A 24470-nucleotide genomic window follows, 5' to 3' on the forward strand; every position below is an offset into this window, starting at 1 on the left:
TTACATATGCCTGTTTGCCATCTGTATGTCTTCTTTTGAGAAATGTCTATTCAAATCTTTTGCCCATTTTTTGATTGGATTATTAGTTTTTTCCTGTAGAGTTGAGCTCCTTATATATTCTAGTTATTAATCCCTTGCAGATGGGTAGTTTGCAAATATTTTCTCCCGTTTTGTGGGTTGTCTCTTTACTTTGTTGATGGTATCCTTTGGTGTGCAGAAGCTTTTTAACTTGATGTGATCCCATTTGTCCATTTTTGCTTTGGTTGCCTGTGTTTATGGGGTATTGCTCAAGGAATTTTTGCCCAGACCAATATCCTGGAGATTTCCCCCAATGTTTTTTTAGTAGTAGTTTCATAGTTTGAGGTCTTAGATTTAAGTCTTTAATCCATTTTGATTTGATTTTTGTACACATTCAGAGAAACTTTCTTTTTTTTTTTTTTTTTGAGACGGAGTCTCGCTCTGTCACCCAGGCTGGAGTGCAGTGGCCGGATCTCAGCTCATTGCAAGCTCTGCCTCCCGGGTTCACGCCATTCTCCTGCCTCAGCCTCCCGAGTAGCTGGGACTACAGGCGCCCGCCACCTCACCCGGCTAGTTTTTTGTATTTTTTTAGTAGAGACGGGGTTTCACCGGGTTAGCCAGGATGGTCTCGATCTCCTGACCTGGTGATCCGCCCGTCTCGGCCTCCCAAAGTGCTGGGATTACAGGCTTGAGCCACCGCGCCCGGCCCAGAGAAACTTTCTTAGCAACAAACTATAGAGATGATCCCTAAAGTATAGTCTTTAACATTTCTTAAAAAGAATATGTAGGAGGCCAGGGGCGGTGGCTCACACCTGTAATGCCACCCTGTCGGGAGGCTGAGGCAGGTGGATCACGAGGTCAAGAGATCAAGACAATCCTGGCCAACATGATGAAACCCCGTCTCTATTAAAAATACAAATATTAGCTGGCCGTGGTGGCGTGCATCTGTAGTCCCAGCTACTTGGGAGGCTGAGGCAGGAGAATCGCTTGAACCCGGGAGGCAGAGGTTGCAGTGAGCCGAGATCACGCCATTGCACTCCAGTCTGGCGACAGAGCAAGACTCCGTCTCAAAAAAAATAAAAAGAAAAAAACGTAGCAGCCAGGCATGCTGGTATGCACCTGTAGTCCTAGCTACTTGGGAGACTGAGGCTGTAGGATTACTTGAGCCAGCAATTCAAGGTACAGTGAGCTATGATCATGCCACTGCACTCTAGCCTAGGCAACAGAGCAAGATCCTGTCTCAAAAAAAAAAAAAAAAAAAGAAAAGAAAAGAATTGACCTAAGCAGCCTCTCCAGCTGCCTTTAAAAAAGTAATAATAAAATAATAAAAAATAAAAGAAATACAAGTAAAAAGCATAGGTCCAAGGCTTTAGGAATGTCTACATTCCGGCCGGGTGCGGTGGCTCATGACTGTAATCCCAGCACTTTGGGAAGCCAAGGTGGGCACATCACCTGAGGTCAGGAGTTGGAGACCTGCCTGACCAACATGGCAAAACCCCATCTCAACTGAAAATACAAAATTAGCCGGGTGTGGTGGCACAAGCCTGTAATCCCAGCTACTCAGGAGGCTGAGGCAGGAGAATTGCTTGAACCCGGGAGGCAGAGGTTGCAGTGAGCTGAGATTGCGCCATTGTACTCCAGCCTGGACAACAACAGCGAAACTCCATCTCAAAAAAAAAAAAGGAATGTTGGGCCGGGCGCGGTGGCTCAAGCCTGTAATCCCAGCACTTTGGGAGGCCGAGACGGGCGGATCACGAGGTCAGGAGATCGAGAGACGATCCCGGCTAACACGGTGAAACCCCGTCTCTACTAAAAAAATACAAAAAAATAGCCGGGCGAGGTGGCGGGCGCCTGTAGTCCCAGCTACTCGGGAGGCTAAGGCAGGAGAATGGCGTAAACCTGGGAGGCGGAGCTTGCAGTGAGCTGAGATCCGGCCACTGCACTCCAGCCTGGGTGACAGAGCAAGACTCCGTCTCAAAAAAAAAAAAAAAAAAAAAAAAAAAAAGGAATGTTGTCATTTCAAGGCCAGATAGAGAAAAACAGCTGGTAAAGGACACAGAAAGAGAAATTAGAGTGGCTAGAGGAAAGCCAGCACAGGGTGCTGCCATAGCTTAATGCTTCTGTGGATGCTAGTTAAAATGAGGACTAAAAAGTGATTAGGCTGGGTGTGGTGGCTTATGCCTGTAATCCAGCATTTGGGGATGCCAAGCAGGTGGATCACCTGAGGTTAGGAGTTCGAGACCAGCCTGGCTAACATGGTGAAACCCCATCTCTACTAAAAATACAAAAATTACTCGAGTGTGGTGGTGGACGCCTGTAGTCCCAGCTACCCTGGAGGCTGAGGCAGAAGAATCGCTTGAACCTAGGGGGCAGAGGCTGCAGTGAGCCGAGATCACTTCACTGCACTCTAGCCTGGACTACAAGAGCGAAACTCTGTCTCAAAGGAAAAAAAAAAAAAGGTGATTATTGGATTTAGTAACCTGAAAGTCCTTGGTGATATTGGCGAGAGCAGTTTCTGTGTAGTACAGTGAGAAAAATCTTGAAATAGACTGGGAAGTTAAAAAATCCAGTGTATGTAGACGATTCTTTTGAGAGGTATGACTTTAAAGGGGAAAGAGAGAATTAGGTTGTTGACTGGAAAGGAATGTAGAGCAGAAGGGTAGTGTTTTTTTTTTTTTTTTGAGGAATCTCACTCTGTCACCCAGGCTGGAGTGCAGTGGCCAGATCTCAGCTCACTGCAAGCTCCGCCTCCCGGGTTCACGCCATTCTCCTGCCTCAGCCTCCCAAGTAGCTGGGACTACAGGCACCCGCCACCTCGCCCGGCTAGTTTTTTGTATTTTTTAGTAGAGATGGGGTTTCACCGGGTTAGCCAGGATGGTCTCGATCTCCTGACCTGGTGATCCGCCCGTCTCAGCCTCCCAAAGTGCTGGGATTACAGGCTTGAGCCACCGCGCCCGGCCAGAAGGGTAGTTTTTTAAGGGAGTAAACTGATGAGTAGCTTCTACTACACTTGGCTGCAGATCCTGTGGAAGAAATTCTCTTAACTTTATCCCTTCTTTTTTTTTTTTTTTGTGATGGAATTTTGCTCTTGTCCCCCAGGCTAGACTGCAATGGCGTGATGTTGGCTCACTGCAACCTCTGCCTCCCAGATTCAAGTGATTCTCCTGTCTCAGCTTCCTGAGTAGCTGGGATTATAGGCACACACCACCATGCCCAGATAATTTTTGTATTTTTAGTAGAGACAGGGTTTCACCATATTGGCCTGGCTGGTCTTGAACTCCTGACCTCAAGTGATCCGCCCACCTCAGCCTCCTAAAGTGCTAGGAGTACAGGCATGAGCCACAGTGCCCGGCCTATCCCTTCTTTCTTGTATCTTCAACCTTCCAGTGGTTTCCCAGCACATTTAGAATAAAATCTAAATTCCTTACTTGGGCCTAGACAACCCCAGTGTTAGGCCTCTGCTTATCTCTTTGCTTATTTCCTACCTCTCCAATCTCTGGCACATGGACATTGCTGTGCCTGCCTTAAACCTTCAGGCTGTGCCTCAGGCCTTCTTGCTCTGGCAGGAAATGCTCTTCACCCAGGTCTTAGCATGGCTCCCTCCTTCAATTCATTCAAGTCTGCTCAGAATGTCACCCCTCTACACACACTGGGAGGCCTTTTCTGAGCCTGTTTTTTGTTTTGTTTTGTTTTGTTTTGAGACGGAGTTTTGCTCTTGTCGCCCAGGCTGGAGTGCAATGGTACAATCTCGGCTCACCACAACCTCTGCCTCCCAGATTCAAGCGATTCTCCTGCCTCAGCCTCCCGAGCAGCTGGGATTACAGGCATACACCACCACGCCCGGCTAATTTTTGTATTTTTTTTTTTTTTTTTAGTAGAGATGGGGTTTCTCCATGTTGGTCAGGCTGGTCTTGAACTCCCGACCTCAGGTGATCTGCCTGCCTCAGCCTCCCAAAGTGCTGGGATTACAGGTGTGAGCCACCATGCGTGGCCTTTTTTTTTTTTTTTTTTTTTTTTTTAAGTTTTAGACACAGGGTCTCATTATACTGCTCAGGCCAGAGTTCTGAGTCTGCTTTCTAAAGTAGCGACACTCTCTCATCTTTCTCTACCCACTTACTACCTATCATTTGTTTACATGCACATTATCTGTTTTCTCCACTGAAATACAATGTACATAAGGGTAGAAACTTATTCTTATTCACTGCCATATTTCTAACACCTATACATAGAATAATGCTTGCTATTTAATAAGTACTCAATATTTTTTTTTTTTTTTTTTGGAGATGGAGTCTCACTCTGCCTCCCAATCTGGAGTGCAGTGGCGTGATCTCGGCTCACTGCAAGCTCTGCCTCCCAGGTTCATGCCATTCTTCTGCCTCAGCCTCCGGAGTAGCTGGGACTAAAGGTGCCCACCACCACACCCAGCTAATTTTGTGTGTGTGTGTGTATTTTTAGTAGAGACGGGGTTTCACCATGTTAGCCAGGATGGCCTCGATCTCCTGACCTTGTGATCTGCCCGCCTCGGCCTCCCAAAGTGCTGAGATTACAGGCATGAGCCACCGTGCCCGGCCTTTTTTTGTTTTTGATACGGGGACTGGCTCTGTCGCCCAGGCTGGAGTGCAATGGTGCAATCTCAGCTCATTGTAACCTCTGCCTCCCAGGCATAAGCCATCCTCCCACCTTACCCTCCCAATGAGTTGGGACCACAGGCACATGCCACCACGCCTGGCTTATTTTTATATTTTCTTTAGAGATTGGGTCTCTTTTTTTTGAGATAGCCTCGCTCTGTTGCCCAGGCAGGAGTGCAGTGGTGCGCACTGCAGCCTCTGCCTCCCAGGTTCAAGCGATTCTTCTGCCTCAGCCTCCCGAGTAGCTGGGATTATAAGCGTGCGCCACCACATCCAGCTCATTTTTGTAGAGACAGGGTTTCACCAGGTTGGCCAGGCTGGTCTCCAACTCCTGGCCTCGTTTTCCGCCCATCTTGCCCTCCCAGAGTGCTGGGATTATAGGCGTGAGCCACAGCACCCAGCCAAGACTGGGTCTCATTTTGTTGCCCAGAATGGTCTTGAACTCCTGAGCTCAAGCAGTCTGCCCACCTCGGCCTCCCAGAGTACAGCACTCAATAAATATTTAAATGGCACTTAAATATTCCATCTAATTATTGTTCTACTCACATTGTATTTACTTGGTTTTCCCAGGTTTAATACAGCATATTAATGGAGTAAAGGAAGAAACAAAACCACATGATCACTTCAAAACACAGAAAAAGCATTTGACAAAATCCAATACCCTCTGGCGATTAAAAGACTCAACAAACTAGAAGTAAAAGCAAACTCCTGGCGTAGTGCAGTGGCTCATGCCTGTAATCCCAACACTTTGGGAGGCCAGGAGTCTCTGTGACTGAGGGCTTCCCAAACACTCATTTGCTTGTATGGTTCCTAGGTTAAACCTTTTAGTGGCACCTCATTACCATTCCGATAATCCATGCTCCATGACATGGAATATAGAGTTCTCCAGTTCCTAAGCTGTTCATGCCCTGTGACTGGGCCCTCAGTCCACTGGGCAGACTTTTTCTTCAAGACCAAATTGGTGTTTCCCTTTGGATCCTTCCCTGACCAGCAGGTTAAGTGCTTTATTCAGCCTTTGTATGAATGGTAATGAGGCATCACTAAAAGGTTTAAGGCTAGGAACCTTACAACCAAATGTGTTTAGGGAGCCCTCAGTCAGGGAGACTCCTTGCCTCAACCCCACAGAATCTAACAGGCCCTGGGCTGACTATAATAGGGTGCCTTCTTTTTCTTTTTTTTTTTTTTTGAGTTGGAGTTTTGCTCTTGTTGCCTGAGCTGGAGTGCAATGGCGTGATCTTCGCTCACCACAACCTCCGCCTCCTGGGATTACAGGTATGTGTCACCACGGCCAGCTAATTTTGTATTTTTAGTAGAGACAGGGTTTCTCCATGTTGGTCAGGCTGGTCTTGAACTCCTGATGTCAGGTGATCTGCCCACCTCAGTCTCCCAAAGTGCTGGGATTACAGGCATGAGCCACCGAGCCCGGCTTTTTTGTTTCTGTTTTTTGAGACAAGTCTTGCTCTTGTTCCCCAGGCTGGAGTGCGATGGCACAATCTCAACTTACTGCAACCTCCGCCTCCCGGGTTCAAGCGATTCTCCTGCCTCAGCCTCCTGAGTAGCTGGGATTACAGGTGCCTGCCACCACGCCTGGCTAATTTTTTGGATTTTTAGTAGAGATGGGGTTTCACCATGTTGGTCACAAACTCCTGACCTCAGGTGATCCGCCCGCCTCGGCCTCCCAATGTGCTAGGATTACAGGTGTGAGCCACCATGCCCGGCTTTCTTTTTTTTTTTTTTTTTTTTTTTTGAGACGGAGTCTGCTCTGTCGCCCAGACTGGAGTGCAGTGGCCGGATCTCAGCTCACTGCAAGCTCCACCTCCCGGGTTTACGCCATTCTCCTGCCTCAGCCTCCCGAGTAGCTGGGACTACAGGCGCCCGCCACCTCGCCCGGCTAGTTTTTTGTATTTTTTTTAGTAGAGACGGGGTTTCATCGTGTTAGCCAGGATGGTCTCGATCTCCTGACCTCGTGATCCGCCCGTCTCGGCCTCCCAAAGTGCTGGGATTACAGGCTTGAGCCACCGCGCCCGGCCTCTTTTTTTTTTTTGAGACAGAGTCTTGCTCTGTCATCTAGGCTGGAGTGCTGTGGCACAGTCTTGGGTCACTGCAACCTCCACCTCCCAGGTTCAAGCAATTCTCCTGCCTCAGCCTCCAGAATAGCTAGAACTATAGGTGCGTGCCACCATGCACTATGCCCGGCTAATTTTTGTATTTTTAGTAGAGATGGGGTTTCACCACGTTGGCCAGGCTGGTCTCGAACTCCTTACCTCGAGATCTGCCCGCCTTAGCCTTCCAAAGTGCTGGGATTATAGGCGTGGGCCACCACGCCTGGCAGCCATCTTCCTTCTACTTAGAGTTCCTGTTCCCAGGCCTAGTAAGCATCTCATAGACATCAAACAAGTCACAGGAGTCTTCAGCTTGTCATTGGAATTGTAGGCGTGGATATGGCCTCCTGGAAGTACAGAATTAGTACTACCGAGAGGCCAAAGGTACAGTCATGTCCTTAGTCCCAGAAGGCTCAGACATATCCCAGGCCCTTTCCACACACTTAAACAGCTAATTTATTTTTTTCTCTTTATTGTTACATACAATGTATAAACACATAAAACGGAAAACAGTAGGGATCCTCTTGGATCTCTAGGAAGACAGTAAGGTAGAAAGTCATCTCAGAAACATTTTTTTGAAGTACAAGACATTCAGTGCTCGGACCAAAGGTGTAGAAGGTTTAGAGCCAGCAGATAGCTGGACTAAAGGCTCCCTCTCTCTCCCCAGAGCCAGGACAACCCCAGGGAGCTCTCCATTAGCAGCCAGTCCACACAGGCAGGATGCTGTGGAGAAAGCTCTATGCTGAGAACATTCTCCTTGATGGGAAGAAGGGCAACACAAAAGGGTAACTAAGAGCTCCTTCCTCCCACGAGGGCGACAACCGAGGAAAAGAAAAGGAGTGTTCCATGTCACTCGGACCCCTCCCCAGCTGCCTTGGGCCCAGATGCCCCCATATGTGGCGTTTACCAGAACCTGTCCCAGCTCAGACCCTGCCTAGACCCACCAGGTGCCCAAAATTCTCTGGGGAGGGCCAGGGAAGAGGCTGGGTGTCAAAGCAAACAGATCTTTATTTGCAGTCATCACTGGGGCCGTTTCTTGCTACTTATTTGTCTGCTAGCCTGCTCTTCCAGCTGCATGGCCAGGCGCAAGGCCTTGATGACATCTGGAAGAAAGGGGTAGTGGTACATATGGGGTTAGTGAGAGTCTGAGGAGCCCCCATTCACTCAAGGCAGAGCTGCTATCACTTGCAGCTGCCCAAGAGCCAGCAGAGGCCACCATCGTCCACCTGCACCCCATCCAGCCATACCCACCTCGCAGGGCCGAGAAATGCTTGGCTTGCTGGGCCAGAGCAAATTCCGCTTTGTTCACAAAGGTCTCTAGGTCATAGTCCGGCTGCTCAGTCATCTCAGAGAGCTCAAGCCAATCTGGTCCTTGCTACAACACAGGGAGGACCTTGTCAGTTCACTAACCATTTAGCAAATCATTCCTGGGGTCCTAACAACTGCAATGCAGACAACTGAGCAAGATGCCTTACCTCTGGTCCATGACCCACACCCTGCCTGTGCACCCTCTTCCCAAGGAAATCTTTAGCTTGAATTCACCCTCTTCCTAACCCAAGCTTCTTTCTTCTTTTCTTTTTTTTTTTTTGAGACGGAGTTTCACTCTTGTTGCCCAGGCTGGAGTGCCATGGTGCGATCTCGGATCACCACAACCTCCACTCCCCGAGTTTAAGGGATTCTCCTGCCTCAGCCTCCCAAGTAGCTGGGATTACAGGCATGTGCCACCACGCCTGGCTAATTTTGTATTTTTAGTAGAAACAGGGTTTCTCCATGTTGGCCAGGCTGGTCTCGAACTCCCGACCTTAGGTGATCCACCAGCCTCAGCCTCCCAAAGTGCTGGGATTACAGGCCTGAGGAACCATTCCTGGCCTCCTACCCCAAGCTTATCCCCATCTCTTATATCAAACGAATAACATCATTGGTCCTGATGCCCAAGCTAGAAATTTGAGTGATTTTATTTTTATTTTTTTTGAGATGGAGTCTCACTTTGTCACCTAGGCTGGAGTGAAGTGGCGTGCAATCCTGGCTCACTGCAACTTCCGCCTCCCAAGTTTAAGCGATTCTCCTATCTCAGTCTCCCGACTAGCTGGGACTACAGGTGCACGCCACCACATCCAGCTAATTTTCTTTTTTCTTTGAGACAGAGTCTTGCTCTGTCGTCAGGCTGGAGTGCAGTGGCGCGATCTCGGCTCATTGCAACCTCCGCCTCCCGGGTTCAAGCGATTCCCCTGCCTCAGCCTCCCAAGTAGCTGGGACTACAGGTGCGTGCCACCACGCCCAGCTAATTTTATTTTTTAGTAGAGATGGGGTTTCACCATGTTGGCCAGGATGGTCTTGATCTCCTGACCTTGTGATCCACCTGCCTCAGCCTCCCAAAGTGCTGGGATTACAGGCGTAAGCCACCATGCCCAGTCTGAGTGACTTTATTCTTTCACCCTACTTGTCACCAAATCTTCCCCAATTCTGCTCCCTAAATGGTTCTTTTTATTACAATTTTTGCTGCTCACACCACCTTTGGGATATTTATTTATTTTTATTTTTTGTAGAGATGGGGCCATGTTGCCCAGGCTGGTCTCGAACTCCTGGGCTCAAGTGATCTTCCTTCCTTGACCTCCCAAAGTGTTGAGATTACAGGCATGACCCACTTCACCTGGCCAAATGATTATTTTATTTTTGAGACAATCTTGCTCTATCGCCCAGGCCGGAGTGCAGTGGCACCATCTCGGCTCACTACAACCTTCGCCTCCTGGGCTCAAGTGATTCTTCTGCCTTAGCCTCCCAAGTAGCTGGGATTACAGGCACCTGCCACCACGCCTGGCTAATTTTTGTATTTTTAGTAGAGACGGGGTTTCACCATGTTGGCCAGGCTGGTCTCGAACACTTGACCTCAGGTGATTGCCTACCTGATCACCTGATTCTTTTAAAATAATAAATATACAGCCGGGCGCAGTGGCTCACGCCTGTAATCCCAGCACTTTGGGAGGTCGAGGCGGGTGGATCACCTGAGGTTGGAGTTCGAGACCAGTCCGACCAACATGGAGAAACCCTGTCTCTACTAAAAATACAAAATTAGCTGGGCGTGGTGGCACATGCCTGTAACTCCAGTTACTTGGGAGGCTGAGGCAGGAGAATTGTTTGAACCTGGGAGGCGGAGGTTGCGGTGAGCCGTGATCGTGCCATTGCATTCCACCCTCAACCCCAAAACAAGCAAACATAAAACAACCAGATAATAGGCTGAGCATGGTGGCTCACACTCGTAATCCCAGCACTTTGGGAGGCTGAGGCAGGCGGATCACTTGAAGTCAGGAGCTCAAGACCAGCCTGGCCAACATGATAAAACCCCATCTCTACTAAAAATACAAAAAATGGCCGGGCGCGGTGGCTCAAGCCTGTAATCCCAGCACTTTGGGAGGCCGAGACGGGCAGATCACGAGGTCAGGAGATCGAGACCATCCTGGCTAACACAGTGAAACCCCGTCTCTACTAAAAAATACAAAAAACTAGCCAGGTGAGGTGGCGGGCGCTTGTAGTCCCAGCTACTCGGGAGGCTGAGGCAGGAGAATGGCGTGAACCCGAGAGGCAGAGCTTGCAGCGAGCTGAGATCCCACCACTGCACTCCAGCCTGGGGGACAGAGTGAGACTCTGTCTCAAAAAAAAAAAAAGGCCGGGCGCGGTGGCTCAAGCCTGTAATCCCAGCACTTTGGGAGGCCGAGATGGGCGGATCACGAGGTCAGGAGATCGAGACCATGCTGGCTAACACGGTGAAACCCCGTCTCTACTAAAAAATACAAAAAATTAGCTGGGCGAGGTGGCGGGCGCCTGTAGTCCCAGCTACTCGGGAGGCTGAGGCAGGAGAATGGCATGAACCCGGGAGGCGGAGCTTGCAGTGAGCTGAGATCCGGCCACTGCACTCCAGCCTGGGCGACAGAGCGGGACTCCGTCTCAAAAAAAAAAAAAATACGAAAAATTAGACGGGCATGGTGGCAAGCACCTGTAATCCCAGGTACTCAGGAGGCTGAGGCAGGAGAATTGCTTGAACCCAGGAGGCGGAGGCTGCAGTGAGCCAAGATTGCACCACTAAACTCCAGTCTGGGTGACAGAGTGAGATTCTCTCAAAAACAAAAGCATATATATAGAGAGAGTACATATTTTGGGGGGTACCTTTTAAGATTTTGATGCTTGTATATCTAAATGGTTCGTGAATCTCATGCCCTCATTCCAATCCCATGAACACGGACACAGCTTGGTATAGGCACTAGTTTCTCTCTTTTTTTTTTTCCCCCGAGATGGAGTCTTGCTCTGTCACCCAGGCTAGAGTGCAGTGGTGCGATCTCGGCTCACTGCAACCTTCGCCTCCCGGGTTCCAGTAATTCTCCTGCCTCAGCCTCCCAAGCAGCTGGGATTACAGGCACCCGCCACCACACTTGGCTAGTTTTTTGTATTTTTAGTAGACACGGGGTTTCGCCATGTTGGCCGGGCTGGTCTCAAACTCCTGACCTCATGATCCACCTACCTCGGCCTCCCAAGGTGTTGGGATTACAAGCATGAGCCACCGTGTCTGGCTGGCACTAGTTTTTCTTGAACCCTTTCCAACAATCTCCTAACTGCCTCTACTTTTGCTTTTCCCAAGCTCCCAAACCAGGCTCCACATGGTGACCATATATCTAAAGCTCTGACATGCCCATGTCACCACTCTGCTTAACACCCTCCAAAGGCTTCCACTGTCCTCATGATGCAGTCCAGGCCTGTGACCATCTAGAAGGCTCTTTAGCATCAGATCCCTGCTGACCTGTCCACAGCCTTAATTACCCTCCATCACCTGTTCATTCCTTTTGCTTTGACCACAGTGAGCCTCTCATTCATCCTGAAAGTGCCATGTGCTTACAAAACTCTGTACCCCTGAGCACTCCAGGAAGGGGAGGACAGGCCTGAGCACTTACTCTTCACAGTCCCTCCTCAGTTACACCTGCCCCAAGTTCTTCCTTCCTGCTCTGCAATCCTGAGCGCCCCACCATTAGGACGTAAATTCCTGCCTCCTGGTCACTTCCTCTTCCACAGTAGGGATTACAGTAGCAGGGGCACCTACCACTTACTAAACCCTGGCCACACACTGGGTACTGTGCTGATGCTTTATAAGCATATTACGGAACCCTCAAATACAACCATCCTACCTTGACCATTTCAGAGATGCAAAAACTGAGGCCCAGTGAGGCTAAATGACTTTCATAAGGAAATCAGCTTGTTAATGGAAGAGATAGGATTGATCTCAAGTCACACCCTTAGGGCCTATTACCTATACTTCATGTTTTTTGGCCCTTAGATCCAGCACAAGAGTTGCAACATTCACCAAAAAAACAAGAGAAGATCCCTGCATATGGATCACCCTTCAAATCCTCTATCAGGAGCATGGAGGAGAGACTGGCTCTGGTTAGTGTGATGTCAGAAAGCCTACGTGTGCCAACCTGCAGAAGGGGTTGTGATAATTAGAAGAACAGCTGGGTTAATAGGCAAAGCATTAAAGAGTGCTGGTGTAGAGGGCTGCTTCTTGCTACCCCAATGTGAACACCTGTGGGAACAAGACCCAGGTCATGTTCTGGGAATGGTACGGAACACACTGAGGGCCGTGATGCATCCAGTTCTCTGGCCAGGGCCAGCTGCCTACCTGTATGATCTCCTTGAGCTCTTCCACAGCCCTCTCCTCCAGCTCCCTGATCTGAGTCATGGCTTCGTTAAAGCTGGACATCTGGGAAGACAGTTCCTCCTCTTCCTTGGATAACTGAGAGGGCCAAAAAGAAAGACAATTGTGTGATCAGTTGCCACCTCAGCAGGCCACACTTCTGTCTTGCTTGGCCCCATCCTGGTCCTTACATTGCCTGGAATCAGCGCCCCGTTAGAGCAGGCTTCCATCTCTTCTGTTTCCATTTGAATCAACTGCTCTCCACTGGGCCCACTGTGGGGGCTCAGCTCCTTGACCCTGAGGAAACAAGGAGGTCTCAGATCCCCACAGCAGCCCCCTTGGTACTCACCACAGAAGCGCGGTACCATCCAGGCTTCGAGGCTTGAGGCTCCAAGGGAATGGAATGGCAACCTTGCCTTCAGCCAGGAGAGAGTCAACTAAAGCTGGACTGGAAAAGCCCCTCACCTTGCTGACTCCCCAGCAGGGCCCAGAGAGGACTGGGACAGACCTAGCTTTATGGCTGAACTCCCAAGTCCCAGGTTCAGAGTCACAGAGGACTATACAGTAGGCCCCGAGGCCCCAGAGCCTCCTCCCCTCTCATCACTGCCCTTCCCTTGCCCAGTCCTGTTCCCCATCCCACCTAGCTGTAGGTACTAGTACCTGTCTGCATATCTCAGTGTGTTTAAAGTATATTCACAGGAGCTTATGCCCGGTGAGATCGTGGCAATCTGCAAAAGAGGGATGGGTGATTAAAGGCTGAGAGGCACAGTGAGGATGCTAGATAGCCTGCCCCCGAGGGGCCTCCACTTGGAGTTTCTTCAAGCTTCGGAGACCCACATGGTATTGATGGGAGGACTCATTTAGCACTGTGCTGTGCTAGGCCACTTGCCCCATGGGCATTGCAAATTAAGATGCCTCAGACTTTGGTTTCCTACTTTCAAAGACACATCTAATTATCTTTCGCTTCATTATTCCTTTACTGAGACAGTCTTCCTACCGAGGTCCTATCTTTTCTTTTCTTTTTTTTGAGACGGAGTCTCACTCTGTTGCCTAGACAAGAGTGCAGTGGTGCGATCTTGGCTCACCGCAAGCTCCGCCTTCCGGGTTCATGCCATTCTCCTCCCTCAGCCTCCTGAGTAGCTGGGACTACAGGTGCCTGCCACCACACCCGGCTAATTTTTGTATTTTTTAGTAGAGATGGGGTTTCACCACATTAGCCAGGATGGTCTCAATCTCCTGACCTTGTGATCCACCCACCTCCGCCTCCCAAAGTGCTGGGATTACAGGCGTGAGCCACCGCGCCCAGCCCAAGGTCCCATCTTAAAGCTCTGTGGCTTCTGCTGGAAACTTCAGTTCCCTTAGGCCAAGGGATAATGCCTTAGGTACAGGGTTTAGAGCTTAGTCAGAAAATCCTACCTTCCTTATGAAAAAGGCCCCTACCCAAAGGGTAGGGGAGAATATTCTCTTGAGGGGAAGGATGGCAGATCTCACATACAAGGGCTTGGGGATAAAACAGGGAAGAGGAAGTCATTCAAGAACACAGCTTTATGATCCAGGCTATTTCTATTTTCTAGGCTGGGAGCCAATGAACCTGAGGGAAGCCATGGAAGAAACAAGGACTTCCCTTTCCTGCTGACCCAAAGGCCCATCTTCTGAATTCTGGAACCCCTTTTTCATCCGGTAATGGAGGAATGACCTCTCCCAAAGCAAGAGCTGCATCTACACATCTTAAAGGGAATAGATCCCTTCCTCCCCGCTTGGTTAGGCCACGAGGAGGCTGGTGCATTAAAGCAGGATCTGGAATCTCAGTAGTCACAGTAGAGCCTGGAAATGCAGGCAGCTGGCAGTGCTGAGCTTCCAGCCCAGGGACAGGACTGTCTGTGGAAGGCAACTCTGTCTCCTCTTGCACCATCACCTTCAAAGTGACCCTACTCACCATGCAAGTCCTAGAGTTCTCCCCAATGAAGGAGTCCCTCAGCACCTGTGTCAGCTTGCTCTCACGGAACGGGGTGTGAGCCTTGTTCTGTCCCAGGGCCCTGATGCACTCCTGTGGGGGCAGCAGGAACAACTGAGGTCCCTTCTTTCCTTGCACTGACCCCTCCCCATCCCTTCCCAGCAGCTCTCCCGGCCAACCAGCTCTAACTGCCCCACTACCTTCAGGGCTAAGAGACTCTTGTTGATTTCTGCGCCCTCCATGCGGGTCTGCCGGTCAGCACTGGAAGTGTCTGCACCTCGCTCATTCCCTGCCAGATCTACCAAAGAGAACTTGCCATGCATTCTCCCTTTAGCTCGAAGAAGAATCTGGAAGCAGGCGTGGGAGCGGGAGGAATTGGAGTTGGCAAATGTCTGCCCAGAGGTTCTGTGGTAAAGAAAGGTTATGAGATTCTGTGGTCACCAGCCCCCAAGGCACCCAAGTCCACAGACGTTCTCTAGGAAGGGAAGGACACAGATTAGGAGGCGAAGAAATCCTGTGTCTTCCTGTCCCAGGCTTCCATCTTGCCCTCCCTGGGTAGCAATTCTCCCTCCAGCTCTGGACCTAATACATTTTCCTGGCAGCCAAATTAGTACTGGATTCTGGACTAGGGAATCCAGTCCTTTGCCAGACCTGGAGCCCTAGAAGGACATGGGGAAGGATAAATTGCCTCTGCTACAAAGGGCCCACAAGGAACGGGGAAGCTGTCATGAACCACCTGCCAGAACTTGAGGACCCTGTAGAGGGCAGCCCCCTCCCTGGGCCTCCATAGCTGCCTAGCGCTCCACTGTACCAATATCCACAGCCCTAGTGGAAAAGTGCTCCCCTACTTCTGTGCAGAGGGGGTATGAACCCATTACTTCCAGCCCAGAACAGACCCAGAGCTCCTGACTTCCACCACAAAGGGAGGGAAGAGCAAAGAGGAACCCAGAGAAGCCAGGAAGCATGACTTTGGGGTAACACTTTGACTTGTTTTTTTAATTTTTTTGAGAGAGTCTTGCTCTGCCATGCAGACTGGAGTGCAGTGGTGCGATCATAGCTCACTGCAACCTCGAACTCCTGGCCTGAAGTGATCCTCTTGCTTTGTTTTCCCAAACTGCTGAGATTATAGGTGTGAGCCACTGTACCCGACCTGACTTGGTTCTGATTAGCCTCTGGCCCTGGGGTCATATGTCTTTTTTTTTGAGACGGAGTGTCGCTCTCGCCCAGGCTGGAGTGCAGTGGCCAGATCTCAGCTCACTGCAAGCTCCGCCTCCCGGGTTCAAGCCATTCTCCTGCCTCAGCCTCCCTAGTAGCTGGGACTACAGGCGCCCGCCGCCTCGCCCGGCTAGTTTTTTGTATTTTTTAGTAGAGACGGGGTTTCCCCGTGTTAGCCAGGATGGTCTCGATCTCCTGACCTCGTGATCCGCCCGTCTCGGCCTCCCAAAGTGCTGGGATTACAGGCTTGAGCCACCGCGCCCGGCCCTCATATGTCTTATAGAGACCCTATTAAGCAGAGGCCTTCGCAGCCCTTACCAAACTGGGCAAAGCAGCACTCTGTGTAAATAGAAATGTGCTCAGAGTTAGACTTTACTCATGAACCAGACATGAGAAGGTCGCTCCTTCCCCCGCACCAGGACTCTGACCTGCAGGCGCTGCCCATGTCGATCATCTTAATGACGTCATCAGCAGAGTTAACCAGGTGCTCCTGCAGCCCCACCACTTGCACCTGTTGCTTGCCGTCCTCCAGCACGCGCAGCTTGGCCTTCTTGTTGAGCAGGTCAAACAGCTGTGCCAGGCAGGGGGAATGAGGCTAAGGCCACTGGGCACCAGGGACCCTACCCGACTGCTCCCTCCTACAGAGCCTGCCCAGCTCAGACAAAAGCCAGCAGCAGGAAAGGCAGAGAACATGAGATAATGGATGTCAGCCTAGCAGAGGGCAATATACTTGGGATCTGAGCCAAACTGCCTCAGTTTACTGTGACTCTGGTACCTTACTAGCTGTGTGAGCCTGGGCAAGTTAATAACCACTCTAGCCTTGCATCTCATCTGTAAAGCCGAGACAGATAGCACTTAGAATAGCACATAGCTCCTAATCCTAATATCTTATTATTATTTTGAGACGGAGTTTAGCTCTTGTTGCCCAGGCTGGAGTGCAATGGCACAAGCTCTGCCTCCTGGGTTCAAGTGATTCTCCTGCCTCAGCTTCCTGAGTAGCTGGGATTACAGGTGCCCACAACCATGCCCAGCTAATTTGTTGTGTGTTTTTAGTAGAGATGGGGTTTCACCATGTTAGCCAGGCTGGTCTCGAACTCCTGACCTCAGGTGACTTGCCTGCCACAGCCTCCCCAAGTGCTGGGATTATAGGCATGAGTCACCACGCCCAGTCCCTAATATCTTATTAATGATAAACATTAGCTATTTTATTATCTAGATCCCACTCTAGGGAAAGCAACTCTGTAGAAGCACACAGTGCATACAGAGAGGGGTGGAAAGAGATATATGGAGGTGCGGGAAGGGAAAGAATGAATATGAGACTGAATGTGCACAATCAGGGAAGAAGGGATGAAGGAAATAGGCTGAGGGAGGTCAGGACACACACAGGCAAACCTGGCACCTGAGAGGGGGCCCTGAGGAGTATTCTTGCCATATTTGTTGAACTTAGGTGCCATCTCACCATCAGATGAAACCCCCTACACGTGCATGCCAGGGCAGAGTGGCCCATCAGTGGCTTGACAGCTAATAGGTTTTTGGCTTCAACTTCTAGCCAACTTCAAGGTTTTAAAATGTGCTGGGTCCCAACAGTGTAAACAAGGGGCTTCCCACCAGCTACCTTCCCATTGTAGATCTCGAAGAATGTCACATAGACTTCCAAGCCCAATTTCCGGTAGCAGGGTTGATTCTTCAGGAGGAAGACGTCCCGGGCTGAGGGAGAGAACCTTGCTAAGCAAACAACATGCCTTTTGGTACCCAACCCTGAAGCAGCAGTACACAGTACTTACAGGCCATGGCGTAAATCCCTTTGGATGCATTCTGGGCTTTCCCAGAGAGGTCTCCGCCCATAGTCTGCAAAGGGAAGGGGTAGATGACCATGGAAAACGGCCGTTGGCCTAGGGCAGAGCACTACTGGCCCATCACCACAGTGGGCCACAACAAAGCCAGAAGGCTGGACCTAAAGCCCCTCCCTGTGTCTGACATGGCAAGGCCATCTGGTGATGGGGCATCTGCAACAAGGGGCCTTTCTTAAGAAACTCATGGTCTCCTTTTATAGGGAGCCAGGGATGCACAATGGAAAGGCTCTTTCCCTGCCAGGCCTCAATACTCACATGTGTCTTGCCACTTCCTGTCTGGCCGTATGCAAAACAAGTTGCTTTTCCACCTTCGAAGATTGTCTGTACCAGTGGCCTTGCTGTGAACCTAGAAGAGGAGTAGAGTATTTGTATCTGTTCCCAAAATGTGCTCCTTGGAACATGTCCTGCCACCCTTCCACTGCAGAGTTCTCAGGGTCGATTCCTCCTTCTAAGAATAGCACTCCTCTCTTGCCTCAGTGATCCCACCTGACCCCAACCCCACTTACAAATCTAAATACTCTTAGCAAACTGGCAGTGGGATGGGGGTTGGGGGATCCCTGGGCTGACTACCCAGGAGCAAGCTGATGGCCCATACTCTAAGTCATCTAATCTTTCCTCTGACCCTGGAGACACAGGATGAAAGCCTAAGCTCAGCATCCAACTTCCAGCAGAAGAGACACTACTGGCTGGGCATGGTGGCTCACGCCTGTAATCCCAGAACTTTGGGAGGCTGAAGTGTGTGGATCACCTGAGCTCAGGAGTTTGAGACCAGCCTGACCAACATGGTGAAACTGTCTGTACTAAAAATACAAAAAATTAGCCAGGTGTGGTGATACATGCCTGTAATCCCAGCTACTTGGGAGGCTGGGGCAGGAGAATTGCTTAAACCCGGGAGGCGGGGGTTGCAATGAGCTGAGATCTCACCACTGCACTCCAGCCTGGGTGACAGACTGACTGAGACCCCGTCTCAAAAAATAAATAAATAAAAATAAAATAAAATAAATATCCCTATGAGGGTACTGGGTGCTGTATTAGAAAGGGCAGATCCGGGGCCGGGCGCAGTGGCTCACACCTTTAATCGCAGCACTTTGGGAGGCCAAGGCGAACAGATCACCTGAGGTCAGGAGTTCGAGACCAGCCTGACCAACAGGGCGAAACCCTGTCTTTACTAAAAACACAAAATTAGCCAGGTGTGATGGTGGGCACCTGTAATCTCAGCTACTCAGGAGGCTGAGGCAGGAGAATTGCTGGAACCTGGGAGGCGGAGGTTGCAGTGAGCTGAGATTGTGCCCCTGCACTCTAGTCTGGGCAACAAGAGTGAAATTCTGTCTCAAAAAAAAAAAAAAAAAGCAGCAGAGCAGATCCCAGTGGACAATAAGATGGCTGCATAAGGCACAGGAAGAATCCCTGGAGCCTGGCCAGCCCTGCCTCAGCGCATAATGGGTAATACCTCATTATTCAGGATCCACTCAAGGATGGGCCACTAAGCTCAAAGGGTATGACCCAAAGAAAACACAGAAGCGAGGAAGAGCCTCAGAATTCAGCATGTCTGTGAGTAGTGTTACCACCATGTCCCACAACAAAAATGGAAGGGCACAAGGAGGGAAAAATAGATGCAAGGGACTAACCTGTAGACAACTTCATTTGAAGCTGTTTCATCAAATGCAAAGTCAAAGCAGAATGCTTGGTTCTCCAAATACTTTGTTAAGTCCACTTTCAACTTGGGTTCATGTACCAAGAGGAGACACTTGCTAGGAATGGAAATCACATCAATTTCCTTCTTGGCCAATTCTGCAGAAGGAGAGTATTTCAGGGGGTGCTCCCTGGAAACAGAAGGCCCCTTAATCAGTCTGAAGCCTCTTCCTGACTGAACAGGACTTACCTTGCTTATTCAGTGGGCGTTTCCTAACACAGACACATATTCTGTGCTCTTCGATCTGCAAGTGGATGAGAGGAGGCAACCAACAGCAAAGGGTCAGAGCAATTTCAAAAGCAAGCTTGTCCAGAACTTCCACCCCTTTCAATCCCATGTCTGGCCCAGTCAGAGGACAAGGTCTAACACTAGGACCCCTGCATCCTCCATTAGATACTCCAGAGCACAAGATGAGAGCACTGGATTTTGTTCCCATTTTTCTCACTCTGCTGTCTACAGGAGTTTCAGCACTACTTTCATGATTCTTACTAATGCAGGAATCTAGCCAACCTATGGTAGTGGGAGTGGAACCCAGTTTATAAAGATCAGACCCCTCCCATGCGGGCCTCACTAGCTTCAGCCCACCAAAGGATATTAAAAAATAACCTCGGCTGGACATATTGGCTCACGCCTGTAATTCCAGAACTTTGGGAGGCCAAGGTGGGCAGATCATGAGGTCAGGAGTTCAAAACCAGCCTGGCCAACATGGTGAAACCCCATCTCTACTAAAAATACAAGAATTAGCTGGACTTGGTGGCACATGCCTGTAATCCCAGCTAATGGGGAGGCTGAGGCAGGAGAATTGCTTGAACCCGGGAGGCAGAGGCTGCAGTGAGCCAAGATCATGCCATTGTACTCCAGCCTGGGCGACAGAGTGAGACTCCGTCTCAAAAAATAAAATAAAATAAAATAGCCTCTGCCAGGCACGGTGGCTTACACCTGTAATCCCAGCACTTTGGGAAGTCGAGGCGGGCAGATCGCTTGAACCTAGAAGTTCGAGATTGGCCTGGGCAACATGGTGAAACCCCCGTCTGCCAAAAATACAAAAAATCAGCAGGGTGCGGTGGAATGCATCTGTGGTCCCAGCTACCCGGGAGGCTGAGGTAGGGAGGATCACTCAAGCCCAGGGAAGTGGAGGTTGCAGTGATCCAAGATCGCACCACTGCACTCCAGCCTGCGTGACAGAGACCCCATCTCAAAAAAAAAAAAAAAACAAAAAAAACGCTCAAAGGTGAGTAAAGATTCCTGCATGCCCTCATTCCTGTAAAGAGAAGTTTTCTGTCCCTCAATTGTACACTTACTCAAGAAAGAGAAGTTCTTTAGATGTACTTACAGGATCAGTCATAGTAAGTGGATGACATTCCAAAGTAGCCCGAAATTCTTTAATCATTCGGGCAAATTCCCAGTTTGGAAAACTACTGTCATACTCCTGGTTTGAGACGAGAGTGAAAAAGGGCAGATTGTTAAGATATAAGTGCTCTCAGACCCCTATGCGGCAGCAGCAATAGCTCTTTGCTCACCACCCTTCACAGTTGTCAAAGTCCCCGCCCTGGCTGTAGGTTGAGAAGCCAGGTACAAAGCACTGGGGAAGAGACTGGCAGAGGGGCCTAAGCATACACCAAAGCATGCTAGAAACTGGGACTAGGGCCAGTTCCACATTCTAGGAGGCACAGCAGCAGACTGGGCTACCTAGAAGCAATGAACCCAAATAAGGGGACTGTACTGCAGTCCCTGCCCTCCAAATGCGTACAACTCAGGGGAGGGTGGGAGAAAGCAGACCAATTATGCCCTGCAGCCCCTCTGGCCATCCTGCCATGTGAGCATGTGGCTTGCTTACTAGACAATCAGCATGAAATATTCCTCATCTAAGGCCCTTCAGAAACATTTATGAATTACTTGTTCTCTGAATCCTGATAAACCAGTTAAATTTCCTGGATATCAGAATTGGAGCCTCAGAGGCCAGATGCAATGGCTTATGCCTACAATCCCAGCACTTTAGAAGGCCAAGAGTTCCAGACCAGCCTGGGCAAAATAGCGAAACTCCGTCTCTACTAAAAATACAAAAAAGTAGCTGGCACACGCCTGTAATCCCAGCTACTTGGGAGGCTGAGGCACAAGAATCACTTGAACTCAGAGGTGGAGGTTGCAGTGAGCCGAGATCACACCACTGCACTCCAGCCTGGGCAACAGAGCAAGACTCTGTCTCAAAAAAAAAAAAAAAAAAAAGAATTGGGGCCTCAAGAACTGGAGCCTCAGAAATGCTGGGGCCCAACTGTATCTCGGCTGCATGTAGGGTTTCGGTTAAGGACACCTGTCCAAAAACCCTTGCCCTAGCCTCCCAAGAAAGGTACCTGAGCTCGTTTCATTCTCATTTCAGAGTTCTGGGCCTTCTTCTCTTCTCGCTTGTTCTTCATTTTTTCCACTTCCTTCACAATACATGATTTCCTCCGAACTACAAAAACATTAAAAAAAAAAAGGAAGCCCACTCTGTTACCAGTCTAAGCCAGCCTGCTCTTTTCTGGCTATTTACTGAGTACTGGGCCTTTCCCAGGGAGAGGCCTTCTCTAGATCCTTACTCTTAAATCACTATATGCAAAAAGAAGTAATAGATGTGACTCTCGGGATGGACAAGTCCACAAAGTAGTGGCCTGGTCAGTGTGAAGTCAAATAGTGATAACTGTACTCCAGTTCTAACCCAAACTTTCCCTAAGCATCTTGGCTACTTTCTCAACAACCACAGAGGTGAGACAGTTCTTGTTTTTTTTTTTTTTTTTTTTTTGAGACGGAGTCTTTCTCTGTCACGTAGGCTGGAGTGCAGTGGCCGGATCTCAGCTCACTGCAAGCTCCGCCTCCCGGGTTTACGCCATTGTCTTGCCTCAGCTTCCCGAGTAGCTGGGACTACAGGGGCCCGCCACCTCGCCCGGCTAGTTTTTTGTATTTTTTAGTAGAGACGGGGTTTCACCGTGTCAGCCAGGATGGTCTCGATCTCCTGACCTCGTGATCCGCCCGTCTCGGCCTCCCAAAGTGCTGGGATTACAGGCTTGAGCCACCGCGCCCGGCCAGACGGTTCTTGTTTTGTCTTGATAATGAAAGACTGATTCCATGGCCAAAGGAAAACATGCCCCCATGTGACAAACAGGGCTTGAACTCAGGTGCCAAGGTAAGCCAGGTTTAGGACAGGATGTTAACTATCTGTGCCTCACTGGAAACAGAACAGCAGACAGCTCAGTGTGTCTACCTGAGTTCACAGGGTTTGCAGAAGAGCTGCCTCGGATGGAATGGACTTGCTCTTCCACCTCCTCGCTGACCATCCTCGATGGTATTTCAGCCACTGCGGGGCAGGAAGGCCTAGGGTGGGTAGCTGTAGGGGAACAAGAGTCACTGGAGAAGCAGGCAGGTATACCACAGGCATCTCACCTGAGCCCATGGCCCTGGTTATGGGCCGGGAGAGTGACCTGCGTGCTCAGCAAGGCTCTTACAGTATGTGCAGAGCTTGTACTTTTCCCTTCACCTCAGCCCACACTCTCACCCTGACCACGTTTTCTGCAAGGGCTGGCTCCTAGGGTCAAAATATCTTCAAGGGTATGTGAACAGTTTAGTATGGGCTTTGACATGAAGGGAAAAGCCTCTGAGGACATGAACTCTTTAGGCTTCACCCAAGCCTGGGTTCTCAGGTCAGGCCAGGTCTGGTCTTAGGGAGAAAAGCCAGGCCTTTCTGACTTCTCCCAAGCCTCAGCAACCCAGGTGGTTAACAGGAGCAAAGACTGAAAAGCTAGGGTGATGGGGAACTGGGGAAACAACTAACCAGATTGATTCAATACAGAAAGGTCCAATCCACAACACCTCATTACTTCCCATACTTGGTCATGACCCATTCATTTACTTTCATCCTATTAGAGTTGAATTTGATATATGTAAAGTGTAATGGTTGTGTGTCTTACAAAATTTGCATCTACTTTATATAATCTATTAAAGACTGACAAACAATTCACATTAAAAATTTTTGTTTATATTTACTAATTTTCCACACCTCATCTGACTCACTTAAAAAATTTTAAAATTGTGCGAACCCGGGAGGCAGACTTTGCAGTGAGCCGAGATCACGCCACTGCATTCCAGCCTGGGCAACAGAGACTCCGTCTCAAAAAAAAAAAAAATTTTAAATTTAATTTATATAGGCTGGGCACAGTGGCTTGCTCACACCTGTAATCCCAGCTGGGAGGCCGAGGTGGGTAGATCACGAGGTCAGGAGATTGAGACCATCCTGGCTAACACTGTGAAACCCCATCTCTACTAAAAAAATACAGAAAAATTAGCCGGGCATGGTGGTGGGTGCCTGTAGTCCCAGCTACTCAGGAGGCTGAAGCAGAAGAATTGCATGAACCCGGGAGGCGGAGCTCACAGTAAGCCAAAATCGCGCCACTGCACTCCAGCCTGGGTGACAGAGCGAGACTCCATCTCAAAAAAAAAAAAAAAATTCAATTTATATAAAGTACAAAAAAGGGCTGGGCGCAGTGGCTTATGCCTGTAATCCCAGCACTTTGTGAGGCTGAGGCGGGCAGATCATGAGGTCAGGAGTTTGAGATCAGCCTGGCCAATGTGATGAAACCCTGTCTCTACTAAAAATACAAAAATTAGCTGGGTGTGGTGGTGTGCACCTGTAGTCCTAGCTAGTCGGGAGGCTGAGCCAAGATGATCACTTGAACCTGGGAGGCAGAGGTTGCAGTGAGCCGAGATCAAGCCATAGCACTCCAGCCTGGGTGATGGAGCGAGACTCTGTCTCAAAAAAAAAAAAAAAAAGTATAAAAAGAGGGCCAGGTGCGGTAGCTCACACCTGTAATCCCAGAACTTTGGGAGGCCAAGGCAGGCGGATCACATGAGGTCAGGTGTTTGAGACCAGCCTGACCAACATGGAGAAATCCCGTCTCTACTAAAAAGACAAAATTAGCCGGGCATGGTGGCACATGCCTGTAATCCCAGCTACTTGGGAGGCTGAGGCAGGAGAATCGCTGGAACCCAGGAGGCGGAGATTGAGGTGAGCCAAGATTGAGTATTGCACTCCAGCCTGGGCAACAAGAGCAAAACTCCATCTCAAAAGAAAAACAAAGTACAAAAAGAAGGCTGAGCACAGTGGCTCACGCCTGTAATCGCAGCACTTTAGGAGGCCAAGGTGGGCGGATCACTTGAGGCCAGGAGTTCGAGACCAGCCTGGCCAAAATGGCAATACCCCATCTCTACTAGAAATACAAAAATTAGCCAGGCATAGTGGCACATGCCTGTAATCCCAGCTACTCAGGAGGCTGAGGCGGGAGAATTGGTTGAACCTAGGA

General features: G+C 49.7%; 1 protein-coding gene across 2 annotated transcripts in view; it reads right to left on the bottom strand.

The window, feature by feature from the left end:
* Window positions 1–7203: 7203 nt before the first annotated feature.
* KIF2C (kinesin family member 2C) overlaps window positions 7204–24470 on the bottom strand; it is a 28588-nt gene continuing 11321 nt past the window's right edge. The window contains exons 6-21 of one of the 2 annotated variants that reach the window (XM_015138048.3): window positions 22379–22501; window positions 21492–21592; window positions 20474–20569; window positions 19330–19384; window positions 19076–19238; window positions 17703–17793; window positions 17379–17442; window positions 17210–17301; window positions 16023–16165; window positions 14580–14784; window positions 14362–14472; window positions 13086–13153; window positions 12617–12722; window positions 12411–12524; window positions 8000–8123; window positions 7204–7851 (exon numbers count right to left, since the gene is read on the bottom strand). In XM_015138048.3, coding sequence (XP_014993534.1) covers window positions 7769–7851; window positions 8000–8123; window positions 12411–12524; window positions 12617–12722; window positions 13086–13153; window positions 14362–14472; window positions 14580–14784; window positions 16023–16165; window positions 17210–17301; window positions 17379–17442; window positions 17703–17793; window positions 19076–19238; window positions 19330–19384; window positions 20474–20569; window positions 21492–21592; window positions 22379–22501 — 1739 coding nt within the window. In that variant the 3' untranslated portion in view covers window positions 7204–7768. The remainder of the gene's footprint in view (window positions 7852–7999; window positions 8124–12410; window positions 12525–12616; window positions 12723–13085; window positions 13154–14361; window positions 14473–14579; window positions 14785–16022; window positions 16166–17209; window positions 17302–17378; window positions 17443–17702; window positions 17794–19075; window positions 19239–19329; window positions 19385–20473; window positions 20570–21491; window positions 21593–22378; window positions 22502–24470) is intronic. The other variant, XM_015138059.3, reaches the window with a different exon arrangement.

Source organism: Macaca mulatta, chromosome 1 (genome assembly GCF_049350105.2).
Source record: "Macaca mulatta isolate MMU2019108-1 chromosome 1, T2T-MMU8v2.0, whole genome shotgun sequence".
NCBI lineage: Eukaryota > Metazoa > Chordata > Mammalia > Primates > Cercopithecidae > Macaca > Macaca mulatta.